The 12,569-nt window shown below is 37.9% G+C and overlaps 1 protein-coding gene across 10 annotated transcripts in view; it reads right to left on the reverse strand.

Annotated features, from left to right (window-relative positions):
- Positions 1–2,041: 2,041 nt before the first annotated feature.
- Positions 2,042–12,569, reverse strand: part of TRPS1 (transcriptional repressor GATA binding 1) — a 253,371-nt gene continuing 242,843 nt past the window's right edge. For all 10 annotated transcript variants that reach the window (XM_027612930.2, XM_027612976.2, XM_027612964.2 and 7 more), the window contains 2 exons: positions 8,429–8,551; positions 2,042–5,393 (listed from right to left, as the gene is read on the reverse strand). In XM_027612930.2, the coding sequence (XP_027468731.2) occupies positions 4,332–5,393; positions 8,429–8,551 (1,185 nt within the window). In that variant the 3' untranslated portion in view covers positions 2,042–4,331. The remainder of the gene's footprint in view (positions 5,394–8,428; positions 8,552–12,569) is intronic.

Below are 12,569 nucleotides of genomic sequence, written 5' to 3' on the forward strand. Positions count from 1 at the left end.
CCTAACAGTACCTACCTTTGGTTAGCATATTTAGTTTCATATTCTGGTTGAATTTCAAATCCACCATTTTCTCCTGTGATCTAGGGACGGCCAGCAAGCTCTCACCTACTTGCTTACCAAAGATGCCTTGCATTTTTTTTTTCTTTTTTTTGCCATGACCCTCAACCCAAAGACTGTGACCTCATGTAAACTTCAGGTAAAAGGCTGGCATACAGCACAGGAGCTGACCACCAGCTTCTTTCCTCCATGCTTCTACCACTGGATGACAGATATCTCCACTCTGGAGTTGCGGTTAACGTTCACTAACTAAACAGGCAGGCAGTTCAGAGGTCTCAGGACGGGTCACCTTGTGATGTTTTGCAGCCACACAGCAGAAGGCTAATAAGTATTTTAATAGCAGTATTGGTACTCTTCAATTTATTAAGAAAAATGTATATCCTCAGGCATTTAAAAATATATATACATTTAATATTTTTGGAGCTGTATTTGCATTGGATCATAATAGATTATGTGCACATGTGCAATCATAAACATAATGTGCTACCACAGGCTTCAACAAAGAGCTGTTAAAGATAATCACTTTTTTTTCTTCTTCTCATTAATATTACCTTAGAAAAGAATCCCCATGCTTGTTTTCTAAAATCTACCTTTACTAAAAGAGAACAGTTTAGAACAAAACATCACTATCTTAAAAGTTGATTTTTTAAAAGAACATCTCAATATGTCATGTAGAAAGAATGGGCACACTCTTTTCCTTTTGAACTACAGAGTTAACATGTTAAGGTTTAGAGCTCCATCCTTTCCTCATTCACTTAGAGTCCTGTAGTGTCGCTCAATCCACATCCTTCCAAGGTGGGCTGGCTCGTTATGATTTTTCTATCCCAAACAACAGTATGAATATATGGGTGAGAGAGGGAGAAAGAAAGAGTAAGAAAAGGAAGAATGAATGCATGAGCTGGTCCTGACCTAAAGTTTGACTCAAAGCTTGATTCAGAATAGAGACAAGTAATTTCAAAAGACTTACAGTTTTTCAATGGTATACAATTTTAGCTGGCATATAGTTTTCATCATAGGGGAAGCCTTTTCCAAGAGGGGAAATTCCTAAATCATCTTGAAAGTCCTTAAAAGAAAGGATAAGTACCTAAATAGCTCATTTAAAATCACAATTTAAGGCAAAATCATTCGGAAACCTTAAAGCCAGATAAAATAACAACCGTTTTTATAATATATTTTGAGAGCTGGAACAAAGGCTTTTGTAGGTCAAAAAGCAAGGGGTATTTTAGTGTTACAATAAATTTTCATCTTTTAAGAAAAGCCCAACCTCTTCTCCATCAAAACATGTATAACAATGAAAACAAAAATGAAAATAAAATAATCAATAATAAAGGAATATGGAGTAAGATCTATTGTGTCAATGCTACCCAAGAATATTCTACTGAAAGTAGACTGACCATAAATATTCCAAGAATAGTGATATGTATTTTCCAACGCTAATCATTACTACTACGTCTGTCTGAGAAAACAAAAATCAGATAAAAAAAAAAAAAGAAAAAAGAAAAAGGAATACATGCCGAAAAGGAACAACCTATTTGTGTCTGACACACTGGAGAAATTGTTTATGGAGTAGTTTTGCCCAAAAAGTCATACCTGTAATATTGCCCAAGTTAACCAAACTTCTGGCATTTTGCTGATTTGAGCAGTTCATGTATAATGTTGCTTAAGGATTGCCACAGTGCACTTCGTTACTAGTCTTTTTACTAAGAAAATGAAATATTGTTTTGTTGTTTGGGACATCTCCTCTCTGAGATCTTTAACGGCCACCTCTCAAGTTTGCCTGTACATTCTGAGATGCACTCATCGAAATTCCTAAGAAAGATAAATCAGCATCACATAATTTGCATGTCAGAACTCCTCACACCACCTCTTTATTTCAGTTTATGTGAATAGAAGAGCTAGACAGGTGAGATCAGAATAGGGCCCTTTCAAAATGAAACTGAAGCTGAAGGCTTAGTCCTGATTTCTTTTTTCTCTCTTTCTCTCCTTTTTTTTTTTGTTTTTTTTGTTTGTTTTTTGTTTTTGTTTTTTTACATGAAAACAAAAATGCAAGAATGGAAATGACAACACATCAGAAAGACATTTTTAACTTCATTCACTACGACAGTCACAAACTGCTTGAACTCTACCTGCCATCCAACTTTAAGGAACAAAGACCTGGCACTGGGAAAAAGAAACAAAACCCAAACACAACAAAACAATACAAAGCAACTGGGAATTCGGTAAAACGGAGTGCAAACACGGCTACAGAACGCAATAAAAACACCAGTGCTGCGGGGGCCAGCAGCGCTTATCAAAATAATTTCTGAAATGTTTCATCCGAAACATAGACAAAGCAATAAAAAGAGGATATATGTTTATCACTTTAAGCATAACAATGTGACTTAAGAGCTTAAAAATTAAAAAAAAAAAAAGAAGTACTTGGAATGAATAGTGCTACCCTTTTTTTTCCTAAGTAGGCATAAAAATATTTTCATTTCCTTCTTGTTTTCCATACCATTATATCAAGAACTTCCATTTGTTTCATGTTACCGTTTACAACTTTAATGCACACACACACACACAAAAAAGGTATCTACCGCAATAGAAATAGTTGCTTCATTACCTTGTTTGCTACATTTGCAAATGTAAACAGCTAGGCAGAGCCAGAACTGACTCTAATGCATGATGGAATATCTTTGTTGCATACGTACACTGTAGAAAATAATTATTCAATATGTCAGGCACCATTATTTGAAATGTAATACATTAATATTTACTAGAAAAATAAGTTTTTTTTTTTCCTATTTGTTCTCCCAACTTCTTTAATGAAATAAGTTAATCTGACAGTGCATCCAGTAGCTTGTAATATCTTCTACATCTCCGTGGCAAAAAATAAACTACTGGTTGGGACAATATAATGCAAATTATTAAAGTCAGTCCTTGTACATACATCCTTGTAGCAAGCATTGAGGCTCGACTAACAGCACCTTTAACCAATTACTTAATGTTCAGTTATGTAGCCCTATTTCCCTGAGCAGTTATGCTGAGGAGCTTTCCCTTCATGGATAGTTTTACAAAGCCTTAAGTATTAAAAGTACTATGAAGATATACTTCTAAGAATCCTATTTAATGCTACTTAACTAAACCTGTATAAATCTAATGAAGGGAGTGACTGGTACATATACCAACTGTCAGTCTGTGGTAACGTAACCTTAGACGCTGCCTGGCCACAAAGTTTGGAACTTCTACTTAACCAAAAGAAAATAAATAATACAGCAGGTTACCTTGTGGAGAAATACCATGTATTCTAAACAAATTCAGCCCATGGTCTGAACTTTTGTATCCATCTAATCTTTTTGAACTGAGGGAGGGGGAATCCCTTTAGTTATAATGTGCCAAGTGAGATTGGTGACCAAGAGGAGGCTTAAAAGACAAATCCAAACCGCTTTATCACATACGAGAAAGAAACATCTGGCTAAGAAAAAAAAAAAAAAAGACTACGTAAGCACTGAGGACACTGGGTTTTTTTTTTTTTTTAAATGCATCTATATTTGGACAAAATGAACCTAAATTGCAAACAAAAGGACTACTTTTGAAAGGAGTATTTGAACATCTAAAGGACAAAAATATCAGAGAGGGTGTGCATGTGTATGTACAGGCAGGGCTGGCCAAAATCACCGTGCCCCTGGCTGTCACTTTCCTTGCTGCTCTCTCCCCAAGCCTAACCACAGCTCGCATTTCTAGGTCTGGGAAACATGGTCAATGAGAGGAGGTAAGAGGCGCCATTTTCCTTTCACTGCCCTGGAGATTTGATATCTCCTCATCTGCCTAGGATTTCGTGATACTTCTAACTTTAGGCAACAACTGCTGGGTTTATGAACAAATGGACCAATGGCCAGCCCAATACTGTGTTAGCATCATAATATGTAAACCCTTTCAAATTCTAGATAGCTTTGATCTCTTTCTTTACAAACAGAATAATGAGAGTCTGGTGATACTTCTTATGGACCATTTCCACCGTACACATTTGCCAAGATGGTTTTTTGACTTAACTAGGTTCTAAAACATGACTATTTACCATCTTCCTTTTTTTTTTTCTTCTCACTGACCATTTGTCTCACTTTTTAATCTTGGTAACCTACTCATCAAAAGAAAGAATAAAAGAAGGGAATTTCATGTTGGATAAGGCAGGCTCTATGAAGTATTTTTTTAATAGGTCTTCATAAGACATTACAAGCTATTGAATTCCCATCAAGAAAACCTATTTCTATTTAATTGTGCTAAGTGCTAAGGTTTTACTCTTTAGGTTTTCCATTTTTTTCCACTTGTGCATTGTTCCTATGCAGGCCCCTCTGGATATGAGTTGTGAAGTCATATTTGTCCGTGCAAAGATGCTGGCATATGCTGCACTGGAAAGGTCCACTGTCACCATGGCAACTCATATGCAAAGCATACATCACTTCATCCAGAAAGACAATGCCACAGTGCACACATTTTGTTGAAAGTTCATCTTGAGTACTTCTATCAACTTTCTCTGTTTTTACTACATTCAAGGGACCTTCACTTTTTACATTTGATGGTGCCTTCGTTTTCTCCTTGGAGGCACCGTTTGCAGTTGGCCCAGGTCTGGAATGCTTGATCGCCAAATCTAGAGGAATGTCATTGTCTGATCCAACAGCTGAAAAATGAGGAGGCAGATTGAAGGTGGGATAAGGCACATAGTTTTGGCAAGGATTTGGTAGGCCAGGCACGTGACTCAAGTAGTGCGGATTCCCAGGGACGGAGAGCTTATATTTACTCCAGAACCGCAACCAATCAGCTTCACTCTGGAAGTCATTATGTACAAAGGGAAGTCCGAAAAGGGGGTACTGGTACTTTTCAATGGGGCTGCCTGGTGGTGAATAGTTCGGGTGTTTCGCAGGTCTCATGTACTTTTCTATGGGACTGCCTCTCTCAGAACTTCCTTTCCCTTCTGACACGGATGAACTGTTTCCTGGGTCTCCAGTACTTTCCTGAGGACTTTTTATCTGAATGTGCAAAGGTTGCATCCTTTTGTGAATATCCAGAGTTTGGCTGACCAGGACCGGCTGCTGAGCAGAATGGCTTTTAGTCAATGAACCCTGGGCTTCGTATTTACTCAGGCTAGGGAGCGGAATTTCTCTCTGGTGACCTTCAGTTAAATGATCTTCTGACCTCCTCTCTAAGGGGCTTCCATTGACCTGCTCCTCGCTGCCACCCCTCTGCTGTTTGTTGAGCTGCTCAGCCTGCAGTGCCTCTGGGTTAAGGCGCTTTCTTGTCCTTCTCCTAATAATCTGCTCACCGTTGTTTTGTTTAATGATGTTTAAAGGCCTGGGAGTCTGCAGAGAACACACGCACAATACATAAAAGGGAAACGTGAGAAAATACATTCAAATGCATTAACAATTCCTCACAAATATGAACCACGTTTAAGTTCAAAGCAAGGGTAGATGCTATGTTAGAGGTTTACTAAATCTCCTCCTCTTGCCCTAAGCAGGATCAGAGGCAGTCACCAAAGCACACTATTTTAGCCTAATTAAATCATGTCCAACTTTGCGGGGAGGACTGAAAACTTTAATCTACTTAAAAACAGCTTTCCCAAACTCAATAGATTTTGGAACTGCATCACTTAGTGATAAAACTGTGTAGCAAGTTCCTTGAAGAAACATGATTTTTCTGCAGTGTTTGTCAACTTCTGAGTCATGCACTAGGATGTCAATACAGGAACACGGGAGCTAGGCTTTAATGATAACTGTGGTAAAATTGTACATTGCTACAGACTGAACTGGGTCCCCTCATTCGTATGTGGAAGCTCTACCCCACAGTGTGGCTGGATCTGGAGATCCGGTCTTTAGGAGGCAAATAAAGTTAGACGAGGACATAGAGAGAGGGAGGCATTCTCCAAGCCAGGAAGGGAGCTCTCCATCCAGAACCTGGCCACACTGGTACTCTGACCTCGGACCTCCAGCCTTGAGAACTGTGTGAAAATCTCTCCCGTGGTTTAAACCCCCTAAGTCTATGGCATTTTGTTATGGCAGCCTGAGCTGACGAATACGTGCATTCTTCTAAGTAACTGAAAATGTGAATATAAAGTATTAAATATCAGGGCATAAATAATCAAAGACAAATGAGCAGAATCATGAGGAAAGATATCAGGTAATCAAAGCCGTATCAGTGGGAGACTTTTTTTTTTCACCTCTCACTTTTATTTCTCCTTGTTTAATAGGATTTTATATAATCACTATGGAAAATTTTACTTGTTAACAAGTAAAGCATTTGTTTTCTGATGAAAATCTAAATTCTTTTGTAGCTTTGGTCCAAATACCTGATACATCATTCTACTCCATACTTAGTTAGAATGCTGACTTTCACTCAGCTTGTTTTTTATTCAGCTTAAGCACTGTATGATTGGTAGTTATGTACATGTTCAACAGGCGTTTATATTATAGGACTAAAACCCATAGATAACACTATGCCAAAAACTTTACTTGCAGTGAGAGCTCTAACTTTGATTTATAAAATAAAAAGAATAAGTTTAATAAATTAATGCATATTTACAGGTTAAAATTTAGGAAACTCTTTAAAAGTGGGCTAAAACTGGATTTTTCTAAAAGATTGCTGAAATCTTCAAGCAAATAATTTCTACATAGAATGTAAATATATGTATATATGTAATATGTAATTTGTGAATTATTCCTAGAAAGAATGCACCTTAATGCAAGAGAGACCTTTTATATCTTAAACAAAATATAAATATAAATCCTTTTTGGAATATTTCTATTGTCACAGAGGCATTTTGAAGGCAAGAAAGATAACACACTTGTCACTGACAATTCAATTATTGGTTTCAGAATGAAAATGCCACATCCCTTGGATATGCCATATTCATTTATTTTGTTCAGAATGTTCAGGCTTATAAAGAGCTCGTATTTGTATTATGAGAATATGCAGTATTTAGTATCTATCTATAAGGAAACTGGAAATTTGCATTAATACCCTTTTAAAACTTTTCTAACTTTTGTGACAGTCTTTGACATGAGATGTGAGCATAACCTTTATGCATTTAAATTTATGACGTAAAGAAACTCAAAACTGAATACATCTTGCCTCTGGAGAGACGAATATTAAAATAATTGTAAAAAAAGAGTTTACTTTATATCATAGTTGTTAAATTATCGTAACCTGGAAGAGCAGTAGTTTAATTAATTCTTGGCCTACGATTGGCCAGAGTTCAATTAAAATCATTAATGTCAGTACTCATTAAATGAAAGCTTATTGCTGTGCTAAAATGGTGAAGGTGAAGCAAAAGGAAGGTGATGTGGTGGTGGGGGGTAGAATCTGTTAGCTACACGTAATAACTAAGGTTTTACAGTTTACCACCAATTAGTATTGTTGGCAGCATGCATTTTTTAAAGAGTGCTTCAGTGGTCCATTTATGAGGACGTTTTGTCTAAAACTGTATTCCCTGTAGCTGTAATTTATTCATTGGCTGTGCTAAGAGCTATGGTAAAATGCCAAACAAAATGAAAAAGGCAGAGGGAAATGGATTTCTGTTTACTAAGTGGGGTATTCCTATTTTTAAAGGCAGCTCTTGTCAGCAGATAAACTTCCTAAAACTAAAATAAAATATCCTTCAGGACGTCAAAAGCATATGGAGATGGGGGGAATTTGTGAGCTTAAACTTTATCAGAGGATTCTAACTAAAATCTGAGAAGAAAGTTCTGGAAGTATTTTGGTGAGCCACAGAAAGAAGCCAGACAGAGAGTTTAAAACACAAAGCACCTTTGCACCTTACTCTACTGGGAGGTGTGCCGTTGGGGCCCTGAGATACCTCACTTAAATATATCCCTCAGAAGAAGCGAAGAGATTGGCCTGGCATTCTCGGGTCCTAGTTCAAAACCACTCTTCTGAACGTGCCTGACTTCTAGCCCCCAAAGCAGCCAAGAGGACACTTGCAAGTTCTGAAGTTAAAGTGAACATAAGCATTCTTTCCCTGCCCTGTGTTTTATGTGAAATAGGAGAGTCCTCTTTTCAAAACACTTTTTATGTATTTTCAAACTTTTAAGGTTTCTCCTTTCTGCCTAAATTAATTTCACGAAATTCTGATAACCATTAGTTCAACTGTTATGGGAAGTTCCCAGAAATCAATCATTTTCCTCATTTATATCAAAAGAAGCATAATGCATTACTAATGATCTCAAATATATCTCCCCATAACATCTAAGGCTATTTCACCATAAATCACAGGTGCTCTCAAAGTGACTGTATTAAACTCTGCGGGAGCAGGCCTTGCAAGCCAGGGAATGGTACACATCCCACCACAGACCAGGCTGCTTTATAAAGCTTTTCCTCAAACAGTCTAACAAGCTCTTACCGAGTGAAGCTTCTGGTAGAGGCCACACGCATTGCATACATATCCGCCATTTGCATTCTTTCGCCAGAGAGAGGTCTTTGTGGTCAAGCAATTGGCACAAAAAACACCCGAGCCTCTACGCCTCTGAAACGGGGGGAAAAAAACACAAGGTCAGGGGTGAGTCACATGATCAGTGGAGTTAGACCAAATCAACCCAGGAGTTTTGTCTTCAGACTGGCAACAATGACAGTATAAAACCACACTGCCCATAATGAGGTCAGGTTCAATTGTGTTTAATAGGCACCACTGATTTTCATTATAATTAACCCTACAGTGATGGATGAGGTGTGTGCAACACCAAAGCCTTTTCACAGAAACAGCTTTAACTTTTTGAACTTTGGGTTTTGTGCCTTTAATGATGGCTCCTAAATGCTGAACCCTAAAGTATACCTTTTAAAAGTGTCACAACAAAAGTCACAAGACAGAATGTGGCAATATGTTTAATATACTTTAGCAAAGGGTTGGGCATAGGCTACCTGAGCTTTAAAAATATAGTCAAGCGTGGAATAAAGGCGGCATGGAAACCATTTAAAATTAAGCCCGATTTGTGTCTTTTTGGGGGGCATTCATGTAACACAAGTATTAAGAGAATATCACAAACTCAATTCTAGTTTGGGGGGTTGCAATGGTAAACTTCGAAAGAGAACACTGTCTATTTCCCAAAGCCGAGGGGACCAGTCGGAACTTGCTGTCAACTCGAAGTACAGTATTACTGAGAGCGCTTAAGAGGAGCCCGCTGAAGCCAGACAAGCTAGTCCCATCAATGGCTATTTATTTCATTTGCCTCAGACTTGGAAATCACAAGCGTTTCCGAATACAAATTGATTTTAGTGGGCTGAATTCTGTAATCACCAGATTCAAAAATAATCTAAGAATATTTAAAAGTAGATAATTAGTATTGCTTGTTCCATTCTTGCTATCAAGTAATGATTCCATTAAACCCATTGAAACAAAAGTCAGGCTGTGTTTGTAGGCGCAAATACTAACAGGCAGGAAATGAAATGCTCCTGCTGCAAGAAAAAAAAAAAAAAAAAAAAGACAGCCTGAATTGCAACTTCACTCTCCTTTCTCTAGGAAGCGAAGCCTTTAATGATAAAATATGCACGTTAGATAAGGAGTGCAAAAAATGTTGCTGGAACCCAATTTTATTATAAATTTAAAATTACAAATACCGCAAGTCAAAATTTCAGGGATTCATAAAATTTAGGCAATTTATTTAACTTGAGTCCATACTGTAGACCAGTGGTATCCCTGCCAAGAAAATACAATGGTTATAATTGTACTCTGATACATTTCAAATGGAAAGCTTTCTGCAGACATAATTTTGGCTTCAAGACTGGAACACTTTCTTGGCATTGAAAGGGCATTTGATTCATCGGGTGTTTCACAATGTATCACTAAAAAGACCTGGTGAGCAGCCAGTTCCCTATAGGGTAATTTTTCCATCCAGATGCAAGTGCTATCAGAGGCCCTCGTCAGCTAAACTAATTATGATCTTGCAATTGCTGATGCCTGCTCACTCTAACATTCGACATCCTCCATTAATCATCAATACAAGGAAAATGAATGAAACGTAAAGAAATGAGGGCTGGTAAGCTGCACAGCCATAAAAATCTGAAATGAGAGCAATAATTTAACAAGATCGGGGGAATGTTTTTAGTGCGCACAAAGTCAGGCTAACAATTGCCCTTTTCAACCAAGAACACGATTTCATTAGTGTAGCAGGTCGTGCTACTTTAGGTGATGTAATAAAAGCTAGATTTTTCACAAAGATAATCTCTGGCTCCCCTTTTAGTCCCTCTCTGCCCGAGTCAGGACCAGGAATGAATGCATCACGATTAGAGCAATGGCAAATGTTGGGTGTCAGTCCACAAGTCCCAGTTGGGACCTCCTGCAAGAGTAGAGACCACTCCCTCCTAAAAAATCAATGAACTATTAGATGCTATGTTTATCAAACATTCTGGGGCCCCCTTTATCTGAAGTAAGCTGGGGAGCCTAGTTAGGTTATAATTGTGAAACTTCCCTGGGGCCACGCCATCTTTTTCCTAGATCTAAATAACACATTTGGCAAATAAACACCAACTTGATCCACATAAAGGCAATGTAAATGTCCATTTGGAAACTAACCCACATATATGGCTGAGGCTCAAATCTGAATGTGTAACCATTCACTCCAGCCTGCTTTTCTTTCCTTATGCCCTGGGTGCTTGACACAGCATGCCAAAGTGGGTGTAATCCTGGTTTCTGAGAGCGTTTCAATACTTGCACAATTTTGGGCTTAATTCTCTTGCAAAGAAAATGCCCTTCATTAGTTAGAGGGAAAGTCCTAAAATTATAGCACTGGTTTCCACAGGCATATCCTGCTTTAAGCAGCACTTAGGCTCCACTAAAGAGGTATATTTTGGGAAAACTACATCTTATTTTAAAGACATCAGGGGTACTCTGGATTCATTTACCCAGTCAGTATAGCATGGAGGCTAATAATCAGATTTAGGAGTCAGACTACTTGTATTCAAAACATGTCTCTGCCTTTTGCCAGGTGCAACTTTAGGCAAGTTACTTAACCTCTCAAAGCTTCAATTTCCCCATCTTTAAAGTGTGAGCTGCTGTAATATGTGGGCAAATGGATGCAATTAAAAACAGTTCCAGGGATGTAGTAAATACTCAGTAAGTTAGCTATTTGTAAAAGGGATACAATTATTTTTTTTGGTAAGAGAAAAATACTTGGCTAGCTTTGTTTTCATCTCCTTAATCTATTTTTTGAGCATTATAGAGATGCTTAAGACATACAGTTGGATATTATCAAATGTATTTCATTTGTGTCAATCTTATCAAATCTGAGAATGGAAAGTTGAGTCAAAGTGAAATATATAGGTGTTCACACCTAGAATTCAATAGAGCGTACTTGTGTGGGGGTGGAAAGTAGGAGGGAGGTGAGAAATATTTCACATATTAACTCCCATCTAAACACATTTATCGCTTTGGTAAGCACTGTACCACTTTAGTTTTGGTGCATTTGGAATTTCTGGAAGCAGCAGAGAAGGTGGCCTATGTGGATAGTATCCTTAAACTGTGTGACCACAGAATCGTAACTATGCCACATCTCTCTCAACTACAACACAGATGAGAGCCCTGACCTGGTCACTCTGTGTGTAATGTAACCTGGCTGGACACAGTAAAGCATCTTTTTGAAGTTATCAACATCCTTAGCCCAATCACGTGTAGAGAAGCAGGTCTGTTGCCAAAGGAAGGCGGAATAGAAGTCTCTCTTGCCCCACTTTTTAAAAAACAAGCTTGGCCTTGTTAAAGAGAAAGAAAGGCACCGAAGACTTTATTTCATTCATAGTTTATCATGCATGACAGAGTTTTAAAATATTTTGTCATTCTCCTTTAGACTGTGTGTGTTAAGGACAGAAATCATGACTCTTAATGGTCATCAAATATTCTAAGTAACAAGCATCTAGGACAGTGCTCTGTCTTGAGAGACTAAACATTAATAAGGTTGAAAATAATCTACTGGAATTAAAAGAAAAGAAGGAATCTCACCTGCTATTATTTTTTATCATTGTCACTCCTATTTTTGAAAAATAGTTTTAAAAAAAAATTCCTTCTAAATGTCATCCATTTGGATTGACAAATTTACTTCCAGTTGGGCAAAGATGACTAATGATGTTGTAGAAAAGAAACAAGAGAAAAGAAAATCAAGACTGTTCCAATCCTACAATTCACACGTATTTTGGAGGAACAGTTGAAGCTAGGTACTTGCTAGATCCTGGCAATACAAAATCAGGTAGAACAAGACTCCAATTCTCCTTTATATACATCATTATGGTCATATGTTGTCGTTGGTTCTATACGTGCACACGTGTGTTTAAATAAGATTACTTCTCCTTTTCTACAAGCTGTTTTTTTTTTAATTTTTATTATTTTTTTGAGAGAGAGAGAGAGAGAGCGGGGAAGGGAAGAGGGAGAAGGAGAGAGAGAATCTGGAGCAGACCCCCTGCTGAGCACGGACCCAGACATGGGGCTCGATCCCACCACTCTGAGATTATGACCTGAGCCAAAACCAAGATCCAAAGCTTAACCAACTGAGCCCCCCAGG

Source organism: Zalophus californianus, chromosome 4 (genome assembly GCF_009762305.2).
Source record: "Zalophus californianus isolate mZalCal1 chromosome 4, mZalCal1.pri.v2, whole genome shotgun sequence".
Classification (NCBI taxonomy): domain Eukaryota; kingdom Metazoa; phylum Chordata; class Mammalia; order Carnivora; family Otariidae; genus Zalophus; species Zalophus californianus.